The 27426-nt window shown below is 54.0% G+C and overlaps 1 protein-coding gene and 1 non-coding gene across 2 annotated transcripts; both read left to right on the top strand.

The window, feature by feature from the left end:
* Positions 1 to 2149: 2149 nt before the first annotated feature.
* Positions 2150 to 26324, top strand: DMTN (dematin actin binding protein). The gene is made up of 16 exons (XM_070376093.1): positions 2150 to 2430; positions 12025 to 12231; positions 12477 to 12551; positions 13290 to 13445; positions 14393 to 14437; positions 14777 to 14876; positions 15279 to 15335; positions 15587 to 15739; positions 16202 to 16326; positions 17419 to 17524; positions 23884 to 23948; positions 24108 to 24156; positions 24332 to 24339; positions 24523 to 24588; positions 24863 to 24943; positions 25069 to 26324. Exons 2-16 carry the CDS (start codon positions 12214 to 12216, stop codon positions 25180 to 25182), a joined length of 1218 nt encoding a protein of 405 aa, XP_070232194.1. The 5' UTR covers positions 2150 to 2430; positions 12025 to 12213; the 3' UTR covers positions 25183 to 26324.
* On the top strand, positions 22163 to 22235 carry TRNAG-CCC (transfer RNA glycine (anticodon CCC)). The gene has a single exon. It is a non-coding gene; the product is annotated as a tRNA-Gly (tRNA).
* Positions 26325 to 27426: the final 1102 nt, after the last annotated feature.

Raw genomic sequence — 27426 nt, 5'->3', positions numbered from 1 at the left:
CTGAGGCCACCCCAGAGCCAATCCCAGAGCCTTATGGAAGGAGAGGGAAGGGGAGAGTGGTGGGGCTCCTGAAGCTCTCCCACCCCCACCCCAGCACTGAGGCCCCCTCCATCACCGAAGAGGAGGCAATAGGAGTCACAGCCGCCTCCTCCCCCCTCCCTGCTGCTGCTGCCTCCTCGGCTGAGCTGGCAGGTTGTCTTGGCAACGGGAGGCGGAGAGGAGATGCGCCGAGGGATGGAGGTGTATGTCACCGAGGAAGCCGCTGTGCTCCTGCCCCAGGCCCCAGGCCCTTGAAGGTACCAGAGACCCCCCCATCCCCTCCCCCTCCCCCTGCCCTTTCCCCTCGGCCCCCCTACTCTCTATCCAGTGTGCTTTTTTTTCCCTGGGGAATGCTCCACTCCTATCTATTCCTCCTGAGCCACCTCATTCCAGGCCCCTGGCCCCAGCTGTCTTTCCTGGCGACAGCTCATTCCAGTCCTACCTCTGGGGACCCTGGCACCGGAAGGCGAATCTCCTGGAATGGGGTCTGGGGGAGGGGGTAGCACATGAAAACAGAGAAGGAGCCGAAGTAGTGGGAAAAAATGAAGAATTCTAAAGGGCTATCTGACATTTGGTCTCCTGGAGTGGGAGACGGAGGCTGTGCAGGACTAGGGTGGGGCCAGGGCAGTAAGGGTGGGGCTGCAGGGTCAGAAAGCTGAGAGGCCAGGCTGGCTGTCTAGAAAGGCCTGTTCCCCTCTGCTGGGTGTGTGGCCTGCTCCTGCCACATCACAGGTGCACCTCTTCCTGCAGCATCTCCTGGTCTTTTTCTCATGGTTCCATGGATCCTGTGTTTCTCCCTGTCTTCCCATTCCGCGGTACATCCAACAGCTAAGCCCAGATTCTTTCCACTCTTCCTCAGCCACTCAGCGACCTGTCGTCTTAATTTCTTTCTTTCTGGAGCCCATCCTTCAGGATTCTTTCTTCTCTGTCTCCCACTAACCCAGACACATCTCTCCCTTCCTGTCCCTACCTGTCCTCTCCTGCCCTACTCTCTTTGAGAAAGAAGTCCCAGAGCACACTCTCACCTGTCCCCTCACGACCCTCCCCCTGTGATTTTTCCATTCTGTTACCCCAGAGCCCCCTCCCCAGATTCTAGATTTCCCCAAGGACAGCTGATAGCATCAGCTGAACGGCTGTGGGCAGTGGTTACCAGGGCAACGGTAAGGACTGCCTAGGTAGGCAAGTGCACAGAGGTGGAGAGGGGGCAGGGCTAGGGCCAGGGTCAGCTGGCAGGTCTCCCTCACCTGCTCCCGGGGGTCACACGTGAACCAGACTCTGCGCTGAGCCCAGAGGGAACCAAAAGGCCAATGACAGGGTCCCAGAGTGGGGGGTGGTTTTCCCAGTGTCTCTGTTCCCACAGTTCTACGCAGGGGCCTGGGCATGCCCTAGCAAGAACTTCTCTTTTGAAGACCCTGCCCTGGAGAGAGAATTGCTTACTTCCCACTAACCACCGCTGTGCTCTATCCCCCAGAGATTTGGGTTATGGAAGGGCCAACCAGGTCTCTTGTCCTGAGGACCTGGTCTCCTGAATCCTCCCATTCTGTCCTCCCCAGGAGAGGGTTAATCCTCGGGTAACCAATTCTGGCATCCAGCCCACACACCCCTCCCCTTCGCCATCTATGGGCTTTCACACCCTGGGGGGTGGGGGCGGGGAGGGGGAGGCTGGGACCCCAGAGGCCAGGCTGGTGGTGGGTGATGAGTGGGAGAGACAGGTGCTTGGAGAAACCAAGTGTCGTCACCCCTTCTGTGATCAGTAGAGCCCCCTCCCCTGTCCCCCACACAAACACTGGCTGTTTAGGAGGCTCGAGGGGCTGTGTGTGTGAGCGTGAGTGTTGCTGGGCAGGGGGTGGGTGTGGGAAAGGGAAAAAGGCCAGCGGCTGGCCGTGTCTGCTTCCGATTCTGCTTCGTCATGATGCCTGGTTAATGCTCCTCTTGTCTGAAATGGATTGAGCTGCAGCGAGCAAGCGAGGTGGAAGAGCCGACACACAAACACACACCCGCAGGCCAGCGGCCACACGCTATCAGCTGGAGGTGGGGAGGGTGCAGGAGTGGGGAGCTGCGGCCCGCCCTGCCGCCGTCTGCATGGCCTGCCCACCCGTGCACACGCCCTCTTGCCTGGCCAGGGATCGAGATCCGGGATCAGCGGAGGAGTAGGGTGGGGGTGAGGGAGTGGAGGCCCAGAGGGTAGGTCCCCTCCTTCACCAGCTCCCCACCCACTCGCCCACCCCAAGCCGGCTTTTATCTGGTTATTTGTACTCCGGGAGAGCACGCTGGGTTCCTGGAAGAGTCTCCTATTACCTGGACTCTGAGCAAAAGCTGCAGCCCCGGATCTGCGTCTGCCCCTGCCGGCTTGGGGCCTCAGAGCATTTGGGCCTCAGTGTCTGGGAAGAGGTAGGTGGCAGGACCCCCGACATCTCCCCCGCATTCCCCTCCCCGCCTCTCTTCTCCTCTGTGGGCATTTTGGCCACAGCACCTGCCTAGAAGTGAGGTTCTGACTGGGGGTAGGAGTCCCTGGGGAGGGGTCAGCTGTGGCCCCTTGTTCAGTGGGAGAATGGGCTGGACCCCGAGGCTAGCCGGGTTTGGTCTGATCTACCTCCTTCTGATTTGAGGGGCTGGGGTGAGCCACGGTATCACTGAGTAGCCCCCCTCCCCTAGCTATGCTGGCCAGAAGTCCCAATGATGGTGGGTTGTAGGGGGTGGGGTGTCGCCTGGTTGGGTTGGAGAGCTTTCTGTCTTTGCTGAATGTTGGGAGGGGAGTGGGGGTTGCCGGTCTGCCAGTCTCCTGCCACCTTGCCGCAGATGCTCTTGAGAGGGGAGTAGTTCACTCAGAGACCTGAGTGCCATTGGTGTAGGGCCTGCTCCTTGGGGGAGGGGCCCAGGGAGCCCCCTTCCAGCCCTTAGCTGGCCAGACTAGGTGGCAGGGCGTGGCCACAGGCCTGACTACGGTGCTGTCTCGGTGGTGCTCTCTCAGTGCGGGCTGTAGAAATGCTTGAAGGGGAGGTGGGTGCGGGGGAGCTGAGCAGATGCAAAGGCACCCAAGGAGGATCAGAAGTACCCCCTTGCTAGCTCTGCCCCTCCCTCTGCCTGGCAGGCCAGGCTCCCTGCCCTTTAGGGGCAGAGTGTTTCCTTCCCAGGGGACTGGGTTGCCAGGATGCGAGAGTCAGGGGAGCAAGGACAGGTATGGGAAAAAGCAGGCAGTCTTGCTTTGGGAAGGAGGGGACACGGGGAGTGCCCATGGGTTGGGTAAGTGGGGGCTCTGTGTGCCTTGCCATGCACATGCTTGGGGAGGGGGTGTCAACCCATGGGGTGGGTGACTGTGAGCATGGAGAACAGCAGACAAGGTGGGGCGTGTGAGCGGGTGTCAGAGGTACCGCATGGCAGCGTGGGGGGGCCTTGCTGGGAAAGTGGGGGCGTGATCTTGCAAGCAGCGTGTGTTTGCTTTGCAACTGTGTTTCAGCAGGGGCTGCCTGTGTAGGTGAAGTGCCTGTGCCCCTAAGCGGGGGTCTGCGCTCCGTGCTGCCAGCCTTGCCATGGCCACATGTCCAACACCTGAGCCAAACTGTCCACCTGGGGGTGCAGGTCTGAGGAATTCCTCCTTCGGAGCTTATGCGTGTATGTAAAAACCAGAATAGGGATGCCCCCAGGATTCAGGAAACTGAATTTGGGAGCCCATCTCCCTTGCATCTCCCCCAGCCCTATCCATCCAGCTGGTTAAAGTGACACCACCACCTGCCAACAGGACCAGCTATAAATAGAGGCCAGAGCAGGAACAAGCTGAGGACCAAGCAAACCTGAGGGGCTGGGGGGCATAGAAAGAGGAGCCTCTTCAGAGCTGGGGGTGTAGATTGAGGATACAGAAACCCAAGAGAGAGCTAAAAGAAACCGGAAGATGAGATGCATATTTGAGGGAGGAGGAGGAAGGGGGAGCCTAGGGCCGGGCCCTGCTGTCATCAGAAGGGGCAGCAGGACCTTGAGCAGATGGGTTCCCAAGACGGGACCCAGATTTTGGGCCCTCCTGCCCCTGTGTGATGATGCTTCACCAGAGTGTGAGAGGGTGCTGTTGGGGGTTGGCATTAGAGGAAGCTCAACCCTACTCCTAGCAGATAGAGCAGGGCTTAAAAATAGGGTGGGGAAGAAGGATAAAATGAGAGGAGGGGAGTGGGGATTCCAACAGTCTTAAAAAGGTGCAGGCGCAGGCTTGGCCAGGATGTTTCCATGAACCACCAGCCCAGGGTAGGGGGATTTGAGGGGCGACTGTGGGTGTCCCGCGCTACCCAAACACAAACACAGACACAGACCCCAGCCTCAGGGCCTCCCCTGTAGGGCCAGGCTGCTCTGGCCCACCCTTCCCCTCTCCACCCTGGGATGCTGTTTTGGAAACTGGTGACCTAGCTGGATCCTGCCTTTATTTCTGGCATTGAGTTGTTGCCACAGTAACTGCGGGGGTGGGGCCGGGAGGGGGAGAGGGTGAAAGGGAAACAGAGCCAAGGGAAGAAAGATGAAGAAAGGAAAGAAAAAGGGGATGGAAAGCAGAAAGAGCGGGATGGGACTCAGAAACGGGGTGAAGCAGGCAGGGACACTGTAAATGAAATTGGTGAAAAAGGAGAGTAGAATCATGCCCACCTGACCCCCAACCTACGGGGACAGCCTGCCCATTGCGTAACCTGTTTAGCCCTTTACTGTCTGCACAGCCAGCCTCTAGCCTGGCTTCTCCCTGCCCCAGGGCACAGAGCCCGTAGGCCAACCTCCTCCCCCAACCCCCAGCCTCTCTGTTCCTTGTCCACAGGCCAGTTCAGCGAGCCGGATTTTGGTGGCTCCGCAGTAGCGCACGGGACCCCAAATCCCAAGTCCATATTAAAGTGGGATCTTTGGGGACCCACGGAAAAGAGCATTCATTGGCTTTGACGCGAGATAGACCTGGGTAGGAATTCCAGCTTGACTTTTATGGGTAGGTGCGGGGGTAGGGGCGGGGGGAGTTGGCAAGTCAATCTCTCAGCCGTATTCTCATCGCCTAATGGGGAGACGTAAGCGTGTGTGAAGCTAGAGAGGATGGGTGCAAGTCCCTGGCCCAGAGCAAGTGGTGGTTGGTTTAGAATGTGGGCGGGGGAAAGCTGACTAGAGGATCCAAACCTCGGGTCGAGCCTCCGTTTCTCAAAGTCCAGGGAGCCGAGGCAGGTTCAGCTCCTACCTGGAACCGGCCCCCGCGAGGATGGGTGGGCGGGCCTTATCACCCAGGCCAAGCGGCTCTAGTTGCTATGGAGACGGGGCGGGCGGTGTGAGGTGGAGCCGGGCTGGGGGCTCAGATAAGGCGCAGCTGCACAGCTTGGGGAGGGTGGGGCGGAGATGGAAGGACTGGGAGCCGCGGCCCAGCTGAGATGGCCCTTCCGCCACCTGGGCTGGCCTTCCTCCGCGGCGCTTTCCCTTTCCTCTCATTGCGCCCTCCCTTCCTGCTGCAGCCTGCCCTCTTGGTCTGTACACCAGAGGCAGCCCGGACCTGGGAGTGCACGTGCATAGACGAGGGGTGTGCACCGGTTGGGAGCAGGCGCCGATCGAGCAGGGGCAGCTGGTGCGGACGCGCGAGGAAACTGGCTTTGGGAGGGGCTACGCGTGGGTGGAGTAAGCGGTTCGCGGTCATAAAACGTGATTTGAGAGAAGCTACGAAAACACTCCCTCCGTCCCTCCCTTCCCCCTCGCCCTTCCCTCCCCCCACGCCCCTACTCCACCCCGAAACATTTTCTCTGCTGGCTTAATATTTCACTAGTAAGACCTTCACTCCTTCAGGTTAGTCCCGAATTAACATGCCAGGTTCCCGAAAGGGTAAGATATTAACAATTGCCGCAGGGTGCTTTCCAACACACCAGGCGCTGTGGAGAAAGAAGGTGACTCAGAGCAGAAAGCGAAGAGACCCAGCCCAAGGGATGAGGCGGACGCTGTGCAGAAGGGCTGGGGCCAGAGCGGGGACATCGTTATTCTGAATCATTTGAGTGGCTGCGCCTGTAGGACCGTGTTCGTGCAGGGGAGAGTGGGGCGTCTCAGTTCAAGACCTTGTAACCTGTGACCTGGTTCACGGTGGCCCTCTTCCCTCCCTCTCTGGGCAGTAACCACTCTGATGGGCAGTCACTGCCCCATGCTGTAGCCACCCGCAAATGGTGTTCAAGGGAAGGTTGCCTGGGCCACCCCCAGCTTCAGCCTGAGGCTCCAGGACACGTAGAAGGTCTGTTCTCCCAGATGCTCAGCTGTCCACAGGCCCCACCATGACCCTTACAGTCCTTTCTACTCTCTTCAGCCTCTGCCTAACCCACCTGGGCTTACCTGGTGGCTCAGATGGTAAAGAATCCTCCTGCAGTGCAGGACACCAGGGTTGCATCCCTGGGTGGGGAAGATCCCCTGGAGAAGGAAATGACAACCTACTCCAGTATTCTTGCCTGGAGAATCCCATGGACAGAGAAGCCTGGCGGGCTACGGTCCATGGGGTCACAAAGAGTCTGACACTACTGAGAGACTAACACAACTGAGAGACTAACCCTTTCACTTTCAACCCTCGTGTTGGGTCTACATATGGCCTTCTCTCAATTTTCTTGGGAAAATAGAAGCCTCCTGATTGGGATTTGCTACTGCTACTGCTAAGTTGCTTCAGTCGTGTCTACTGCTACTGCTAAGTCGCTTCAGTCGTGTCCGACTCTGTGCGACCCCATAGACAGCAGCCCACCAGGCTCCGCCGTCCCTGGGATTCTCCAGGGAAGAACACTGGAGTGGGTTGCCATTTCCTTCTCCAATGCATGAAAGTGAGAAGTGAAAGGGAAGTCGCTCAGTCGTGTCCGACTCTTAGCGACCCCGTGGACTGCAGCCTACCAGGCTCCTCTGTCCATGGGATTTTCCAGGCAAGAGTACTGGAGTGGGTTGCCATTGCCTTCTCCGATCAGCTCCCTCTAAATGCCCCTAGGTTGCAGTTACCAACTTCCCTTTCTTCTCCTTTCAGAGGAGCCATAATTTCTTTCTCTCTACTCTTCACTCCCCACTGAGAGCCTTTACTCCTCACTCCCCACTGCTTACAAACCTTTTACTGAAAAACCTTCAACCAGGCTTACCTCCTCCATAGTTACTCTCCTGCCTCCTGCCTGCCTATCACACTTCTCAGAACTGCCCCTCCCTGGCCTATGCCTCCTGGCCACCTGCACCCCTCCACCCTGCACCCCATTACTAACAAGGAGGCTTCACGCTTCCTTTGCGGATGCTCTCAGAGGCTGCCAGGCCTTGACAGCCAAACTGGTGAGCTGTATCTCCTGTACACACATCTTCCCTTCTCTGGGCAATGGACTCTGGGCTTCTTAACATTCTCTCTCTCTCTAAAAAAAAAAAAAAAAAAAAAAAATATATATATATATATATACACACACACACTTGGCTGCACTAGGTTTTAGTTGAAGCATGCAGGATCTTTAGCTGTAGAATGTTCCCTGACCAGGAACCCAGCTTTGGGAATGTAGAGTCTTAGCCACCAGACTACTTGGGAAGTTCCTACATGACATTCTTTCTCAACCCCTCTTTCCCTCCCCAAATGCCTTTCTTTCCAGGTGGCACAGTGGTAAAGCATCAGCCTGCAATGCAGGCAACTTGGGAGTCAGGGCTTCCATCCCTGGGTCGGGAAAATCCCCTGGAAAAGGAAATGGCAACCCACTCCAGTATTCTTGCCTGGAAAATTCCATGGACAGAGGAGCCTGGTGGGCTACAGCCCATGGAGTTGCAAAGAGTCGGGCACGACTGAGCACAGCACACACCACCCTTTCTCTCATATTTATTGTACCTTCACTGTTTATTAGGTCCTTTACTGAAAACAAAGAATCACTAGGTATACCCCCAGCCCTCGTCTTCGCCCTCCCTTTCAGGCCATCTCCAGCTCCTTTTTGCTTCTAGTCCTCTAGGTACTTCCCAGAATGCTATTTTTGATCTTCTTTCTCCATTGGCAATCTCATGTGCAGACTACCACCTCTAGCTAAAATGGCTCCCAAATTTGTGTTTCCCGCTACTGCCCCCACCTCAATATCAACCTGGCAAGAAGTGAACTCATTGCCTCCCCTTCTCCTGTCACTGCCTGTCCCTCCTTCTGGTGGGGTTTCCAGATCCAGTTCTGTTTTGCACATTCTGCCTCTTCGGCCCCAGGCCCAAGTCTAGCGCCTCACCATCCCCTGCCTGGACTACTGCCATAACTTCCTGGCTGGTCTCTCTGTGGACCTGTCTAATCCATCTCCCAGTCTGCAGCCAGACTCATTTCCCCAAAGCACTGCTTAGATCTATCACTTCTTCATTTTGAAAAAAGTTCCTAAGCATTCCATAGCCCCAGTTGCCCACAGAATATATTCGGAATCCTCTAGTCTAAACTCAAGGCATCTACAGTCTGGTTCCCAGCCTCCTGCCCTAAAACTGTCTCAACCTCTTGAGCTCCACAGTTCAGCCATGTTTGCTGTCCCCAGACAGACATAGTGCTTCCCCGTGTCTCCAGTTTCCATCATGCTGCTATCTCTTCCAAGGATCCCTTTTTGGTTTTTCCAGGATCTCCAATTAGGCACCTTTCAAGGCCTGCCTTAAATACCTCCTCTTCAAAGAAAGGATTTTCTTTGTGGCTCAGTCAGCAAAGAATCTGCCTGCAATGCATGAGATGCAGGTTCGATCCCTGGGGAGGGAAGATCCCCTGGAGAAGGAAATGGCAACTGACTCCAGTTTTCTTGCTTGGAAAATCCCATAGACAGAGGAACCTGGTGGGCTACAGTCCATGGGGTACCAAGAGTCAGATGTGACTTAGCAACTAAAACCACCAACACATCTAAGAAAATTTTTTATTCCCCCCTCTTGATACTGATTCATCTCTCCTGTGACCTCTCACAGCCCCTTATACCATCTTTTTTTGTTTTGGCTGCACTCCATAGTTTGTGGGATCCTAGTCCCTCAACCAGGGATTGAACCCTGGCCCTCAGCAGTGGGAGTACAGAGCTCTAACCACTGCATCACCCCTTATACTATCTTATCTGGCATATGTAACTGTTTGTTTGCAGGGGTATTATCTACACACATGGTCTCATTTCTAGAGGGGCAGCTTAGCTTCTTTGACTTATCATTCTATTCTCCATAAGACCACAATGGTCTGTGGTCATTGAAGAATAGGTGCTCAGAAAGTGTTTGGTGAATGGATGGATAAAACAATACACAACCCAGTGGGTAAGTGGATGTATGTATGTATGGGTAGGTGGATGGGTGGATGGATGGATGGGTAGGTGGGTGGATGGGTGAGTGCTTGCCTCTAGGACTAAGTCAAGTGTATGGCTATTTTGATACTGTCTGTTAACAAGGTAAAGATGAAAGAGGAGTGAGAGGGAGCTAATAGCTCTTTGAATATACACTAGAGTTTATTCTGGTCCTCAGACACCTAGTTAAAAGCATTACAAAGTAAATGTTAAGAAAGCAAGAGAAAGATGAAGCTCTGGAATGGAGTCTTTCCATGGGCACCAAATACCTAGTGTAACCCTGATGGTCAGAGTCCCGTCTTAGAAACCCTTGACTCTAAAATTCCAAAAAGACTTAAGAAATGTGACAAATGCTAGCCTGTCCACAACGTGAACCTCACACAGTACTGGGAAGGCACTATGAATCGTGCCAGTGCTGAAGACACAGTCATTTTCACCTCCACGATGCTGGACAAGTTTTTAACCTCTTTGAACCTCTGCTTTCTCATCTGTAAAACAGGTCAACCTTATAGGGTTGTTAGGGGGATGAAACAAAATAATCCTTGTAAAGCGCTTGTCAAAATACCCAGCTTGAGTATTCAAAAAAAAATAATAGCTATTATTATTGTAGAAATTAGCAGTCATTCTAGTTAGCAAAAATACATGTCAGGCAACATATAATCAAGGACTGAGTTACATGGTCTCTTTTTAAGTTCCACTGGAATTCAGAGTAGAGTTTATCAGTGAGGACTAGAATAACTGGGAAGGTCTCCTAGAGGAGAAGTGTTAAGGATGACCCTTGACGGATGGGTGGGATCTGGGAGAAGAGAATAGTTCAAGGGCATGCACAAAAGTAGGGGAGTGGGAGTGAGCTGCCTATGCTCCAGGAGGCAGTTTGGTGGTGGAGAGACAGTGAGAAATAGAATGGCCTGATATAGAGTCACAGATAAGACTGGGAGCACTAATGACCTGTCTTTCATGACCTTCTGTGGCAGAATGGCTATGAAAAAGCCATCTAAATTCATCAGTCTTCAGGGAGATGTACATCATGCTGCTGCTGCTAAGTCGCTTCAGTCGTGTCCGACTCTATGCGACCCCATAGATAGCAGCCCACCAGACTCCCCCATCTCTGGGATTCTCCAGGCAAGAACACTGGAGTGGGTTGCCATTTCCTTCTCCAATGCATGAAAGTGAAAAGTGAAAGTGAAGTCACTCAGTTGTGTCCGACCCTCAGCGACCCCATGGACTGCAGCCTACCAGGCTCCTCCATCCATGGGATTTTCCAGGCAAGAGTACTGGAGTCGGGTGCCATTGCCTTCTCCAATAGACATCATAATAGTTAACATTTTACATAGAATTTATATTTCAAACACTTCACATGTTATAACTTGCCTAATAATCAGAACAACCCTATAACACAGATATTGTAACTATCTTCCAGTTTACAGATGAGAATATGAGTCACAGAGAGGGTAAGTAACTTGCTCAAGGTCACACAGCTTCTGAGTAGCCGAGTCTCCTCTCCCCAGTCATTCCAGTCCAGAGCCCACACTCTTAACCACTACGTGATTGCTGCCTCTTCCCTGTACCTTTTGTAGCCATCAGCTTTCTTCATTCTGTGGCTTACTGCCAGCAGCTGGAAGACAGTCTCACTGTCACCATCACATTGGAAACTCAGCCAGGCATTAAATGAATGGTTATTATGTGTTTGGTCCAGGGATGTGCAGGGAGGATGGGAAGATTGCTAAGAAAGTTACTGAGGAAGCAGATCTGGGCTGTGCCCCCAGGGGAACTCCTAATATTTGCAGCAGATAGGACCCAGCTCCCCAGGATCCAGCCCAGAGGCCTTCCTGCTGAACCAGGGGGCTCTGGCTTGCAGCAAAGTAGTACCTCGGAAGGCAGCCTCAACTCAGGCATTCCAAGATGGTAGGCAACTGGGATGTGGCCTTGGTCCCCAGGCTGCTTTACCAAATGCCTGCAAGTGAGATTTTCGCTGTACGGGGACAGGCACGGGGGGCTGTGGCTCCCCTCCCTTCTCCACTGGTCAGGGATCCTACCCAGGGCAGAGAGACAGTTCCCAGTCAGTGACCTGACTGCTTCCCATCAAGTTGCCTTGGCTCTGTCCTTCCTGCCTGCTGTAGCCACCTCATAGTATTACTAAGACCTTCTGTGTTAAAGCTTTCTGGGGTGGCAGGGGACTTCCCTGTCAGTCCATGGAAAGTTAAGCCTCTGTGCTTCCAACACCCGGGGCATGGGTTCCATCCCCTAGTGGGAGAACTAAGATACTATATGCCATACTGTGGGGCAAAAAAATAAAAACAAAAAAATCACCACACCTTTCTGGGCTATGAGAGGGTGTGGTACCTTGGACAGTAGGTTAAGAGGGAGAGGGGCAACGGCCCAAGAACAGAGCCAAGGAAAGGCCATGGCAAGGGAGTGAGACCCTGGGCCTGAAACTGACCATAGTCCGGGCAGGGCAGGTGTGAGGAAGAAGGGATGTGGAGACTGCCTTGGGAATGGCTGACCCCTGCCGTCATTTCCTTTCCAACCAGAGAACAATGGCTTAAAAACAAGTGCAGCCCGTCCGCTTTCCCGTCTCGCCGCCGAGGGCGACGGGCGGCTGGATGTCCCCGCGGGCTGAGCAAATGAGAAAGCCGAAGCCCTGCTCCCCGGAGATACGCTGGGTCAGAGGGGGCTGTCCTCGCCCCCGCCCTCGGAGATTACAGGTCCGACAGACCCGGCTGGCACGTTCTCCCTCCCCTTCCAGGCCCTGCACTCGGCCAGCAGCCTGGACAGTCACCGAGGGATGAGGGCGCCACAGCCCGGGGGAGCGCCCTCTCTGCTCTCGCGGCCCCAAGCGCGCAGCGCCCAGGAGCCGGACAGAGCCTGACGCCTGCGTCGTCTCCCCTCGCGCACAGGATCCCGAGAGTGATCCGGCCGTCCACATCCTTGCTGCATGGAACGACTGCAGAAGGTGCGCGGGGCTGCACCCACGCAGGGGCAGTGGGATGCTGGAGACAGAGGGGCACGCGGTGGGGGCCCGGCTCCCTGCAGAGGGTCAGGTCCGGGAGTCAAGGGTGCCACCTGGTGGTTGCCCGTGGCACCGCACCCCGGAGCCCCGAGGCCTAGGGAAACCCTCCCCTTCCCCAGCCCGCTTGCTCCAGCCCGGCCCTGGCACCCACGCACATTCCCACCTGCCTGCCTTCTCGCTCTCCCCAGCAACCACTTACCTCCCCTGGGAGCGTCAGCTCCTCCCGAGACTCCAGTGTTCCCGGCTCTCCCTCCAGCATCGTGGTGAGTACCCGTTGGCCACCAGCGTCCTAAGGCTGGGAGGAGGGAGGAGTCCGGGACAGGCTGTGTGCTGGGCAGCTTCACTCAGACGACGATGGTCCTGCCAGGATGGCAAGCAGAGAAAGCCCCAGATCCAGAGAAGATTCCGCGTACCCCCTCCTGCTGGTCTGGTCCTGTCTCCTTGTACCCAAAGTGCTAGGTGAAGGATTATCATTGTTTTAAGATCACTCTAGCATCACCGACTAAATGGACATGAGTTTGAGTAAACTCTGGGAGTTGGTGATGGACAGGGAGGCCTGGCATGCTGCAGTCCATGGAGTCGCAAAGAGTGGGACACGACTGAGCGACTGAACTGAAAACCCCTTAGGGGCTGCCCTGGTGGCCCAGTCGGTAAAGAATTCACCTGCAATGCAGGAGACCCAGGTTCGATTCCTGGGTTAGGAAGATCCCCTGGAGAAGGGAATGGCAACTCACTCCAGTATTCTTGCCTGGAGAATCCCACGGACAGAGGAGCCTGGTGGGCTTCAATACATGGGGTCAAAAGAGTCGGACACGATTGAGTGACTAACACTTTCACTTTAAACCCTTAGAATGAAAACAATAGAAATGTTAACTTATAGGAGCTGATCTCTATCATGGCTGCCCATCTTCTTCCTAATAAATTGCAAATCGGGCTCATAAGGTCAGTATTCTAGATAAGGCTTTTGGCTCCTCTGTTCCATGGGTACCATTTCCCTTCAGGCCAAGATGGACAATCAAGTGCTGGGCTATAAGGACTTGGCTGCCATCCCCAAGGACAAGGCCATCCTGGACATCGAGAGGCCTGACCTCATGATCTATGAGCCCCACTTTACCTATTCTCTGCTGGAACACGTGGAGCTGCCCAGAAGCCGGGAGGTAAAGGGTGGGAGGGTCCTCTTGGATGGGACTCGGGGCAAGGACTCCCCCAGTCGCACTGGGTGGGGGACAGAATCCCTCTCACACTTTCTTTCCTGGAGGCCAGATGCCAAAACAAGAAAGAGAACCTGTGCACGGGAATCACCAGTCAGCTGGTGACTGAGTGTTTGTACTACAAATCAGGCAGAGATGGACTGGCCTCCAGCCGGTTCCAGGTAGAGAGCAGGAGAGGCCATGTTTGAGTGGTAGCAGCATGGAGTGGGGTCATGTAGGAATGGGGCGCGAGTGGGCAGAAAGTGAGCACATTTGTGGAAAGCATGCAGAAGCCAGCAGCTCAGAGGCCGAGTTTAGCAGCCTGAACTTGGAGGCCGGAAGTCCTAGCTGAATGTGACCTGTGTGATGATGAGGTCTCAGTTTCCCCTCCTCCAAAATAGAAGTGATACCTTTGCCGGTCCACCTCACCAGGTAGTCAATGCACGAGATAACTCGGGACAGGTACTTTGCAAACTGTATTGGAGAAGGGGACTGTGTCATGGCTGAGCAGAGAGAGAAGGCCAGGCTATGGGGAGACTTAAATGCCTGGTGAGGGGCCCTGACTCCATCCTGGATACTGTGGGTCTTGTCCCTTCCCGTCGTTGCTCAGCTCTGGGATCAGGGCCAGAGCCACCTTCAGCTGGCCCTCGGAGCACACGGACACTGATCCAGAATCCTCAGCTTCTTCTGCTTCTTCCTGGGTCCTCGGGAAAGTTTTAGGACCCTCTTCAGGAAAGAGAGGGTGGAGGGCCAGCCCTGAGAGCTGCCAAGGACTGAGAGAGAAGAGGTGGCCCAGAAATCAGCGGAGCAATTGCAGGATTGGGCGAGGGGGAAGAAGTAGCCCATGTGGGGTCCTAGGGACGAGGGTTTAATCCCACCCTTGTGGCTCTGACCAGCCTCCTCTCCATTCACAGCGCTCGCTGTCACCCAAATCCACATCCCCCCCACCATCCCCAGAGGTGAGTCTGCCCCGCGCCTGACACTGGTCCAGCCCTGCTCTGATGGGGCCAACCCCTGCCCCACACACATCCAGGCTGGGCTCGGCAGAACCTAGGGGGTGATGGAATCAGTGGACCTTGTCCTGTCACTGGCCAGCTCTGGGTTCATCTGAGTCTGACCCAAGATCTCACTTAATCCTTTCTTCTGGATCAGGCACCATTAGTAGATCAAGTCCTTGGACAGCCCTCCTCTGCCCTGGGGTTGGGGGCGTGTGGGCTGCTAGGGTGGGAACACCAAGATAGTGGAAGGGGTGGGGTGGGGGCCTGGGAGCTGCAGTGAACCACACTTCTGCTCTGCAGGTGTGGGCAGAGAGCCGGTCTCCTGGAACCATCTCTCAGGCTTCAGCCCCGAGAACTGCTGGGACCCCCCGGACCAGCCTGCCCCATTTCCATCATCCTGGTAGGTTTTACTATTAGCGTGGCTACATCCTTGCCCTAAGACCTCTTTTTTTCCTTCAGGAACCCAATTGCCTTACTCTTAGTCCCCTATTCTCTGGAGTATATGCACACCAGCAGAACTGGCTAATGCTGGAACCCAGGCAGAGCTCCCAGAGAGGGTGGACCTGTTGCATTTTCCCTCCCACCCAGACAGAAAAGTGTGAAACGTCCCAATCCCTGAGGGAGAGACGGTTCTAGGATCTCCAGTTCTGTCTTGGCTCTTGGCAGGCCCCTGAGAACTTCCTACCTCCTCCCAATCCATGTCTCCATTCCCTCCTCTGACCCAGCCTTCCCGTCATCATCACTAACATCCCTCCCAATCATCACCGCCTCCTTCTCATCCACTGTTGCTCCCTCTCCACAGAGACCACTCGCCCAGATTCCAATATCTACAAGAAGCCCCCCATCTACAAACAGAGAGGTGAGGGTTCCCCTGACAGACCAGCACCCCCTTTCCCACCACCTGCTGGGAGGCTGCACTGAGGGTGGGAGGGCCATAGGAGCGGAGATGTTCATAACATGCCCTGTGCTCTTCCTCATGTATTGCTGTTGTATCCACGATCTTACAGGTGTGAAGAGGGAGATGTGAGTGAGTGGGGAGCTGGGGTGGGAGGCGGCCTGCTGGGCGGGGTATGCCTGGGGCTGACCTTGACCTCCCCCTCACCCCAGCAGAGTCCACAGGAGGCAGCCCTCAGAGCAAGCACCCCATTGAGGACCTCATCATCGAGTCCTCCAAGTTCCCCGCAGCCCAGCCTCCCGACCCCAACCAGCCAGCCAAGATCGAAACGGACTACTGGCCGTGCCCCCCATCACTGGCTGTTGTGGGTAGGAGAAACTGCTGGAGAGGGGAGAGGGAGGCCCAGACACTGCCTCATAGGCCCGGCTGAAGCCCCAGGAACCCACTCCCATCCCCTGCATGAGCCCTCCAGGCTCCTGCTCCCCCATTCCCAGCATTCCCATCCCTCTCAGTGTAAATGACCCTGCTTGTTAGTCATTAATTCACTTTCCGTTCATTTCTTTCACTGCTTAACAGATATTTGTTGAATTTCTACTGCGTCCCAGGCTCTGTGATGAGAGCTCTGGAAAGAGAAAGAGAAATGAGACAAGGTCTTGGTCCCCAGTGACTTTTAAGTCTCGTGGGCATGTGTGACCTACCCAGCTTCACTACAAGACTAGAAAACATTGCTTTTAATGATTTGCAGTGTTCCCTTCAAGGTGCAGCCCTAGGGAGCGGCAAGTTGAGTGCGTGTTGATTGACTGATGTGCCTGTTTCCCTCTGCTCCCCAGAGACAGAATGGAGGAAGCGGAAGGCGTCGAGGAGGGGGGCCGAGGAGGAGGAGGAGGAAGAGGATGATGACTCCGGGGAGGAGATGAAGGCTCTTAGGGAGCGGCAGAGAGAGGAACTCAGTAAGGTAGTGTCTGGAGACCCCCGCCCGCCTCCCTGTGTCATCCTGGGCTTCCTTCCAACATGGTGGCTGGAGAGGAGCGAGGCAATCTGAGAACCCCAAACTGGAAGCTACCAGCCCTCTCAGAGCCTGGCCTCAGAAGCCACGGGGCATCCTTCCAGTGTCTTCTGTTCTGATCTGAGTGACTTCATGTCTGAAGAGTATGGTGGTCAGAACATGTGAGGAGCTCCCCTTCTTTGCCAGGATGTCAGGCTATGCTTTGACAGGGACACGGGGATTGCATGTCACTGTGGGGGATGCCACTTATGATTAGGACCAAAAGCACAGAAAAGGGTGGCGTGGACAGTGCTAGGCTTCAGCAGCCACAGTAGTTCATGGGACGAGGAGAAAGGAGTGAGCAGACTGCTGGCCTCCAAGCAGAGAGAGGGGGTCCAGGGAGTCACAGAAAGACCACTGTTGGTGACATGGGCTTGTGCTCTAGGCATTGTGGCCTGGGATGCAGAGGCCCCTGGGGCAGAGTTAACACCAAGCAGCTCTGACTCCTTGCTCTCAAGGGTGACCAGACCCAATGTGGCAGAGCTTCCCACAAGAAGGACAGGCTCCATGGGCTCCAGGCTACCACCCAGCCCCTCAGGAACTCTGTCCCCACTCCTGCCTGTGCTATCGGATCAGATCAGTCGCTCAGTCGTGTCCGACTCTTTGCGACCCCATGAATTGCAGCATGCCAGGCCTCCCTGTCCATCACCAACTCCCGGAGTTCACTCAGACTCATGTCCATCGAGTCAGTGATGCCATCCAGCCATCTCATCCTCTGTCGTCCCCTTCTCCTCTTGCCCCCAATCCCTCCCAGCATCAGAGTCTTTTCCAATGACCCAACTCCAAACCTTTTGGAGATGAGAAACAAGTCCAGTATCAGGACTTCCCTGGCAGTCCAGTGGTTAAGACTCCATGCTTCCAATGCAAGCATGGAGTCTTAAGTGAATCCTTGGTCAGTGAACTAAGATCCCAGATGCCATGCAATGCAGTCAAAAAAGTTAAAAACAAAAAGAAACAAGTACTGATGCCGCCTTGGATCCATCTTCCTCTCTCCTTCCCCAGGTTACTTCCAACTTGGGAAAGATGATCTTGAAAGAAGAGATGGAAAAGTCATTGCCTATTCGGAGGAAAACCCGCTCTCTGCCTGACCGGACACCCTTCCATACCTGTGAGTGTCATCGAGGGGGCTCAGAATCACCTGGCTAGATCCTGAATCAAATACTCCGCTGAGTCTGTCACATGCCCAGCCCTGTGCTACTGTGGGTATACGAGATGGAGAAGATTCCGGTGCTGGCCCAGGGTGCTCACACCCTCCTTAGGGCAAGAGCACCAGCTATGGAACAAAATTAGATGACAAAAAATGGCATCAGTTAAAACAGAATTAGCATATTTCATTTAATTCAACAAGCATTTATTGGGTGTCTACCATGTTCTTAGGGCTTCACTGGTGGCTAAGAATGTAAAGAATCTGCTTGTAATACAGGAGACGCAGGAGATGCCGGTTCTATCCTGGGGTTGGGAAGATCCCCTGGAGAAAGGAATGGCAACCCACTCCAGTATTCTTGCCTGGGAAGTCCCATAGATAGAGGAGCCTTGTGGCCTACAGTCCATGGGGTCACAAAGCATCGGACACGACTGATTGAGCAACTCACGCTTCACCATATTCTTGATCCCTGGGGATATAAAGAGTAAAACACTATAGTGCTGCCTTCTGGTAGCTTCAGGACATGGGGGAGAAGTAACATGGAAACTGGGGTTTTAGCACAGCATAGCAGGTGCTGGGAGATGAGAACTACATTTGAAGTGCTTTGAAAGGATGCTGACAGGGCCTGGGTTCCAGAGTTGGAGTCTTGCAGAATGAGACACAGTGAGTGGGGGAGAAGGGCAGTGAAGATCCTAGGGATGGTGTGGGAGCAAAGGCCAGGAGCAGCAAACATCCAGCCAGTGGAGAGGGCCTCTGGAAATCTGGAATTACAGAGCACAGAGCCTGTGGTAGAGTGGCCAGGGCTTTGGTGCCACGGTGCTCATCACCAAGGCTAGCCTGGGCTTCCTTCCAACACAGTGGCTGGAGAGGAGGGGGGCAGATCTGAGAACCCCAAACTGGAAGCTTGAGGCCTCTCACTGCCTGGCCTTGGAAGCTGTAGGGCATCCTTCCAGTGCCTTCTGGTCAGAGCAGGTCATCAGGCCCCCCAGACACAAGGGAGAGGAAAGAGATTCTGCTTCTTGATGATAGGAACCACCCAAGGGCACACAGGCTCAGAGATGATGTTGCAAGCCATCTTTGGAGACAATCTGCCACCCTTTCCAGTTGTCTGGTTAAAGGCTAAAGATATTCATAGGCCAGGGAAGAGGGAATGAGTTTGAGAATTATACAGATACAGTCTGTATAGTAATAACCCAGAACTTAAAAATTTTCAGTTTTACAATGGTGCAAAAGCAATATGCATTCAGGAGAAATGTCCAGTTTTGAATGTTGACCTTTTCCCAGGCTAGTGATGTGCAGTATGATGCTCTCTCTCTTTTTTTTTTTTTGCCACATTGTGCAAAAATGGAGATCAAACCCACGCCTGTGCCCTCAAGAAGCCCAGAATCTTAGCCACTGGACCACCAGGGAAGTCCTACAGTGCTTTCCTGAGATGCTGCGCAGCATCAGTGAGCCATAGCTCCCAGTCAGTCACACCATCAAGACAGGAAACAAACCGTACACTTAACAACCATTCTGTACCCAGGGAGCTGTTCTGTTTCTCACTTTCAGTACAGTATGCAGTAAACTACATGAGAGATTCAACACTGTATTGTCAAATAAACTTTGTGTCAGAGGATTTTGCTCAGCAGTAGGCTCCTGTAAGTGTTCTGAGCACGTTTAAGGTTGACTGGGCTAAGCTCTGATGTTTGGTGGGTTCAGTGTATTAAATGCTTTTTTTTTAATTTATTTTATTTTTGACTGTGATGGGTTTCATTGCCATGCAGGCTTTCTCTAGTTGCAGCGAGCTTGGGCTAATCTGCTTGTGGTGGAAGGGCCTCTCATTGAAGTGGCTTTTCTTATTGTGGAGCACAGGCTCTAGGGTGTGTGGGCTTCAGTAGTTGTGGCACATGGGCTCAGTAGTTGAGGCTCATGGGCTCATCAGTTGTGGCCCATGAGCTCAGTTGCCCCGTAGCATGTGGGAATCTTCCTGGACCAGGGATCGAACCGGAATACCTTGCATTGCAAAGTGTATTCCTAACCACTGGACCACCAGCAAAGCCCTGTTAAATGCATTTTGACTTACGATGGTTTATGGGCTCGTGACTCCATCATAAGCCGAGGAAGATCTGTAGAGGAGTTGGAATCAACAGGACTGAGTGGCTGATTGGATTTGGGCAGTGAGGGAGAGATGAGTGGGGGTTTTGCCTTGGGTTCTGGGTAATGACAGACCTGGGGCAGGTGTCAGGGGAAAGGCGAAGACACTGTTTGAGATATGTTGGGTCTTAAGTGCATGTAGGTGGGATGCTGAGTTTGACTGAGTTGGAAGCTTGAGGGGTGAGTCAGGGCTCAGGTAGAATCTTCAGCTTATATGTGGTAATGGGACCATGAGAAAAAATCCCATTGTGTAGAGATAGAGGAGAGAAGGACAAGGCACCGAGGGCTTAACAAGGTTCACCGAGGGCTTAAGTGCTTGAGGAGCACTTAACTATGATCCCCTGGGAGCACTGGCTGGGAAGAAGTGGGGAAAGAGACCCAGTCTTAGGATGCAGGAGGCTGACCTTGAAAGGGTCTGGGACTTGGACCTGAGAGCAGGCCACATGAGAAATTGGGCAAAGAATCCGCCTGCAATGCGGAAGACCCGGGTTTGATCCCTGGGTTGGGAAGATCCCCTGGAGAAGGGAATGGCAGACTGCTCTGGTATTCCTGCCTGGAGAATCCCCATGGACTGAGGAGCCTGGCAGGCTACGGTCCATTGGGTCGCAAAGAGTCAGACACGACTGAAGTGACTTAGCCCACACGCACGCTGAGCTCAGGTGAGGCTCAGTGAGAGTGGTGAAGGTTCAGAACAGTTTCTGCTGGGAATGGGAACTGGGCAGAGGGTTTAGGGTCTGTAGTGATACTCACCCACACGGGGTGGTGCTTCCCATAGCCTGTGGGCTGAAGGGCAGCGCAAGGTTGTTGCAGATTAGAGTTTTTTGTTTGTGTTTTAACAAGAGGAGTTTTTTCTTCATATTAAATGTTTAAAGTATTTAATTAATTTATTTGGCTGTGCTGGGTTTTAGCAGCAGCAGGCAGGATCTTCGATTTTCATTGTGGCATGCAGGATCTTTAGTTGCAGCATGTGGGATCTAGTTCCCTGACCAGGGATCAAACCCGGGACCCTTGCATTTGGAGCATGAAGTCTTAGCCACTGGGCCACCAGGGAAGTCCCAGGGTTAGAGTTTTGTAAGGCACGTGCTGAGGGACTAAGTGGCCAGAGGAGCTGCTAAGTGGATGGAAGTGTGAAAGTAGAAGTGTTAGTCTCTCAGTCGTATCCGACTCCTTGGGACCCCATGCACTGTAGCCCACCAGGCTCCTCTGTCCATGGGATTCTCTAGACAAGAATACCGGAGTGGGTTGCCATTCCCTTCTATAGGGGATCTTCCCAGCCCAGGGATCGAACCTGGGTCTCCTGCATTGCAGGCAGAGTCTTTACCATCTGAGTCACCAGGAAAATCCAAAATACTCAAGGTTATATGCCCAGTCCGGAGAAGGCGATGGCACCCCACTCCAGTACTCTTGCCTGGAAAATTCCATGGATGGAGGAGCCTGGTAGGCTGCAGTCCATGGGGTCGGGAAGAGTCAGACACAACTGAGCGACTTCACTTTCACTTTTCACTTTCATGCATTGGAGAAGGAAATGGCAACCCACTCCAGTGTTCTTGCCTGGAGAATCCCAGGGACGGGGGAGCCTGGTGGGCTGCCGTCTATGGGGTCGCACAGAGTCAGACAAGACTGAAGCAACTTAGCAGCAGCAGCAGCATATGCCCAGTCACAGGTTGAAGGTCAGGGGAGACTGGGGAATGCAGATGCTGGAGGCCCCATGAGACTGACCAGCAGACATGCCAGGAATGTGGCTGATGGAAAACTTCAAACAAAGAAGGGCGCTGTGACCCCAAAGTGGGATACCCAGGCTTCAATGTCAAGGTGAAGCCGCTATGGACAACAGGATCCAGGAGCTGACCATTGGAAGGGGTTGCCTGCTGTGGAGCAGAAGTGAAGGTCACTGGGTTGGGGGACTCAAGGAACTGTTAAGGCTCATAGATGGCTGGGACATCCACCTGGTCATCAAAGTGATATTTCAGCTGGATGATATTTCAGTGTGGGTGGGAAGAGTTATGGTAGGCTTTTTTAGAGAATGTAGAATAAATAGTTAAGGCCTGAAGAATGAAGCAGAAAGAGAGAAATGTCCCGGAGGTTGGATTCAGCCCTCATGCTCCACCAGGATTAACTAGTCAGGCAAAATTAGCTCTTTAATGTGCATTCGGCCTTGCAGAGTTGAGTAGCGAAACGCCTGCGTCAGCATCATTGTTGGCATCCCTGAACTTGTATGGGACCAATGGTCACATGATCGAGTAGATTACGAGCATAGCTGATCAGCCTTGACAGTTGCAGAATTACGAACAGGCTTGTCATTCTGACTTAATGGTAACATTGAAATTAATGGTCACTTTCAAACATAATCTATCTAGAAGTAATTAGGAGTGAAAACCTTATACTTGAAATTCTACTAGTCCATCAAGGAAGAAGTGCATACTTATTATCACAAAGGTGAAGTACTTCAGTAATGAATGAAGGACCTCTCTGGTGGTCCAGTGGCTAGGACTCCACACTCCCAATGTAGGGGCCCCAGGTTCGATCCCTGGTCGGGGAACCAGATCACACGGGCCATAACTAAAGCCTGGCACAGCTAAATACATAAATATTATTTAAAAATAATTAATGAGGGTTGTTGGAGAAGGCAATGGCACCCCACTCCAGTACTCTTGCCTGGAAAATCCCATGGACAGAGGAGCCTGGTGGGCTGCAGTCCATGGGGTCCCTAAGAGTCAGACACGACTGAGCGACTTCACTTTCACTTCTCACTTTCATGCTTTGGAGAAGGAAATGGCAACCCACTCCAGTGTTCTTGCCTGGAGAATCCCAGGGACCGGGGAGCCTGGTGGGCTGCCGTCTATGGGGTCGCACAGAGTCAGACATGACTGAAGCGACTTAGCAGCAGCAGCAGCAGCAATGAGGGTTGTGAAAACAGACAGTTCTCTATATAAAAGTAAGAAGTATCAAGAGGAAAAAAATGAGGTTGCCCTAAACACATTTTATTCTCACAAATTTCCAAATAACATATCCTATAAGAATGTTTGAAGAAAACAATTATTCCTCACAGTTTTGAGTCTATCCAGGCTAAACTTTCACGTACACACACACACAAAATGCTGGTCAAAACAATTGCTATAGAATGCCAGCAATGTCTAGCCTCTGGAGATGAAGAAATTTTGACATTAGCCCAAACAAAGAAGCTTTCTAGGAAACCTGTTACTGAAAACCAATTTTCCTGAATTATAAGCTGTAGTTCTTGAAAGCTTAGTGATGTTGAAAGTGAAAGTTGCTCAGTCATGTCCCACTCTTTGTGACCCCACAGACTGTAGCCTGCCAGGCTCCTCTGTCCATAGCATTTTCCAGGCAAGAATACTGGAGTGGGTAGCTGTTCCCTTCTTTAGGGCATCTTCCCAACCCAGGGATCAAACCCAGGTCTCCGGCATTGCAGGAGAATTCTTTACCATTTGAGCCACCAGGGAAGCCCTTAGTGATACTATTAGAGGTCTAATTGCAAGTGACATCTGACTTGGGAATGTCAAGCCTAAGCAACTGCGGTGCCATCTAGCAGCTGACAGTGCTGGGAGAATGACTGCTTCTGTTTTATGACATCAGGCATTTGAAATTTGATTACTAACATTGCTAAACATAAAACTGTAATAATTTGATTCTTTGGACTTATTTTAGACTTATTTTTGTATCCCAGAGGTTCATCGTATGATGGTGAGCCTCATCACCTGGGGCTTCCCAGGTGGCGCTAGTGGTAAAGAACCTGTCTGCCAATGCAGGAGAGATGTGGGTTTGATCCCTGAATTGGGAACATCCCTTGGAGAAGGGAATGGGAATCCATTCCAGTATTCTTGCCTGGAGAATCCCATGGACAGAGGAGCCTGGCGGGCTACATTTCACAGGGTCACAAAGAGTCAGACGTGACTTAGCTCATCATCTGACTCTGAATTTGAACACTTGGACCTTTGACCCAAAAGTCTATTTTGTGCACGTCCATTAAAGAGAGGGGAGGCGTCAGGGGCAGTTCAGAACTGCAGCATGCTGTCACCTGCTGCAGGTAACAGGCAGGAGCTGGAAACCAAAAGAGGTCCACTGGGTTCCCCTAAGTCCCTTCTCCATGGCCCTGCCCCTGGCAGGGGAGGCCAAGGAATGACTGTCAGGCCAAAGGGACTGAATCGGGGCCTCCTGCTCTCTTCCAGCCTTGCACGCAGGAACGTCTAAATCTTCTTCCCTCCCCGCCTATGGCAGGACCACCCTGAGCCGGGTAAGATCCCAGCACCGAACTCACAGATTGCTAGGGAAGAGTGGGCATGTGGGGCCTGTGAGGGACGGGGTACTCGGGCAGGCGGGGCAGCGGGCAGGGGGTGAAAGGGAACAATGCAGTACACTCCCATCTCCTCTGATCCTTTTGTGTCCTCTCCAGCTCCAGTCTACAGACTTCAGCCCATCTGGGAGTGAGGCTGAAAGCCCAGGTGAGAGACAGGGCTGACTTGATGCTGGGCAAGGGGCTTGAGCAGGCTCCATGGGCAGCCTGTGTGTGCGATGTGGGCAGGGCTCTGTGGCTGGAGGTGGGGGAGGCTGAACTGGCAGGTTGGAGGCCTGCTGACCTCAGAGCCACCTCTGAACAGTGACTCTTGTCTTCTGCAGGCCTGCAGGTGAGTGCCCTCCGGAGGGGAACATGTGGACCACGGAAGCCATGGATGGATGGGGAGACGGCAGTGCTGGGGGAGGGGGTTGTGGGGCCACGGAGTCACCTGGTGAGGCCGCAAGAAACACATGAAAAGGCTGGGGAGGTCTCCTTGCCGCACTCTGGCTCACTGCGGCTTTGGTCTCCCCAGAATGGAGAGGGCCAGAGGGGGAGGATGGACCGGGGGAACTCCCTGCCCTGTGTGCTGGAGCAGAAGGTGAGGGGCAGGGGCAGAGGCAGGGGGTGGCGGGCAGGGGACAGAACCGTCTCTAGCGGGGGAGGGCCAGCTTGGGGAGAAGCCAGAGAAGTGAATGCACTGAGGGGTCCTCTGGGCTGATGTTGGGAGGGGCAGCACGGAAATTGAATGGCAAGATGGCATGAGCCCCCACGGCCCCTTCAGGCTGATAAGGGGGCCTGGGGAACAGCAGGGGTAAGGTTGACAGGCACCTCTATGAACCTAATACTGCCCCCCTCTCCTCCCCAACCCCCAGATCTATCCTTATGAAATGCTGGTGGTGACCAATAGGGGGCGAACCAAGTTGCCTCCAGGTGTGGATCGGATGAGGCTGGAGGTATGCAGGGACAATGTGCAGGGTGGGTGAGGGGCTTCCTGCTGGGGAGGACCACCTCCTGGTCACTCGGCCCAGTCCCACCTGTGCCTCCTCCCCCTAAACTGCCACCATGTGTCCCCTTGCAGAGGCACCTGTCAGCAGAAGACTTCTCTAGGGTCTTCTCCATGTCTCCTGAAGAGTTTGGCAAGCTGGCTCTGTGGAAGCGGAACGAACTCAAGAAAAAGGCCTCTCTCTTCTGATGGCCCTCACCCACTCCGTGACTGACCCTCACCCCTGCCGCTTCAGGGCCCTGGAGCTGGGGTCCCAAGACCCCAAAGCATCATCTCTTGGTGGGGGGAGCAGGGAGGTGGCGCAGGGGTGGGCTTGGCTCCGTCACCCAAGTTGAGAGGGAGCAAGAAAGACCTCTGCCGTGTTGGGGTAGGATGTGGACTTTCTTTCCCATAATGAGCCAGGACAGGGGAGGGGGGTCTCCTTCTCTCATCCCTGGTCCTCACAGTACAGGGCAAGCGCATGGACTCCAGCACACAGAGAGTTAATGTTTGCATCCTCTCCCTACCCCATGCCCACATGAATGTCCCAGAAGAGACTGATGAGAAATGAACATGGCACTTAGTGGTCAGGCCTGTCTGCTGGGTGGGGAGATCTCTTGGGCCTGGTAGGAGGTCCCGTGAGGGTGGGGAGCAGCCAGGTAGGCAGAGAGCACCCCAGTACCCCATGTGTACCCAAGCACTCCTCTGCAGCTCACCTGGGACAGGTTCCCGTGCACCTGGGCCTCCCGCCTCTCAGCCTCCAGCAGGGAGGCCACCTGGTCTCCAGCTCGCGCCCTACCCTGCCCTTGCGACCCCCAAGCTTTGAAGCCTCTTGCTCTAGCCCCGTGGCTTCCCCAGAAGCCTGTGGCATAGAGTGGAGATGTCGCCTATACAGACCCCCAGCCCACCATCAGCCTGCAGGCGCGGTTGGCTAGAATGCTGCCTTCTAGCATCCAGGTCTTGGGCGGAACTCATCTCCTTCGATGGGATGAGGAGCCAGGCTGAGAGTCCTGGCCATCGCTTCCGCCCATGCCCGTGCACGCCCCACCATGCTTTCTAAAGAATGTAATTTATTGGGGCACCCCCAGCTGCTTTCCTCACCTTACTTTCCGCCCTACCCTAATCACGCTCCCAGGTTTTCTTCTCTCCAAATACACATGTGTATATAATTATATATATTTTTTTGCCCGGGTCTGGGTTTTGTTCCTGCCCAGACCCTGAGATCCCTTTCTGCAGTGTGTGTGTGTGTGTGCGTGTGTGTGTGTGTGTGCGTGTGTGTGTGTGTGCGTGCGCGCACGCGTGTGATCATGCTGAGGGAGGGGGACTCTGCTTGGAATTAAAAGGTTGCATTGGGGCCCCAAATCTATTTGTTCTTTATGAGCTTCCACATCGGGGTAGGAGGGACAAGCGATGCCAGGCTGAGAAAAGCCACGGAGCAAGGGTTCAAATGGGGGAAGGGGGAGGCAGAGCTGGAGGAGGGAGAGAGAGGGCACACATACTACCCGCCCCCTATCAGGAAAGCGGGGGCAAGCTAGCAGTTCCTGTCTGCCTCCTCTCCTTCAGGGGCTGAGTGATGGTGGCATGGACAAGGGGCCAGAAAGTCACACTCTGGAGGGTGAAATAGAGGCAGCTGGGGAAAAAGGCTCTGCCCTCCACTGAAGCCCTAAGTGTAGCCTTTGCGAGTCAAGCTCATCAATAGTCAACATGGTTGTACCCTTCCGGGCCTGTGATACCCACAGTTTAATGGGGAGGCCAAACACCCAGGAAAGGTCAGCGGTATGTGAGTGGGCAGTGAGCTGATTGTCAAGGGTCAGGAGGGAAAAACTTGGGGGTGTTGTGTTTAGTTGTGTCCAACTCTTTGTGGCTCCATGGACTGTAGCCCGCCAGGCTCTTGTGTCCATGGTGGGATTCTCCAGGCAAGAATACTGGAGTGGGTTGCCACTTCCTCCTCCAGGGGATCTTCCCGACCCAGGGATTGAACCCACAACTCTTGCATCTCCTGCACTGGCAGGCGGATTCTTTACCACTAGTGCCACCTGGGAAGCTGGGTGAAGAAATGATGGGTGAAATCTAGCAGGAACACGGGTCAAGTGGAGGCTGAAGGAGCAGGGGTAACTTGGTTGATTTGGCAGGACCGCCCAAGGCAACTGGGCAGGGAACAGGCCTGTTTGAGTGGGTGGAGGGGGTGAAGACTGCACTGGAAGATTAGAAAAAGGACTTTGGCTGTGGGTGCTGGTGGGGGCAGGCCCAGATCACCCAGCAGGATCAGAACCTGGGTTTGGGCACCTGAAGAGGTATGCAGTCTAGAGGACCCGGTGAGTTGGAGGAGGGCCCGAGTGTGAACCCAAGACTGTACCTGATACCTGAATCAACTCTCCTGCCCCCCTGAGTTTCTAGGCCCTTCAGCTGAAAAAAATCAAAGTGGATAACAGTCGCTCAAATGGGAATGATTAC

The sequence above is a fragment of the Bos mutus genome, chromosome 8 (assembly GCF_027580195.1).
Source record: "Bos mutus isolate GX-2022 chromosome 8, NWIPB_WYAK_1.1, whole genome shotgun sequence".
NCBI classification, from domain to species: Eukaryota; Metazoa; Chordata; class Mammalia; order Artiodactyla; family Bovidae; genus Bos; species Bos mutus.
Note: the sequence above shows the minus strand (reverse complement) of the source record. Positions and strands in the feature narration are given on the sequence as shown.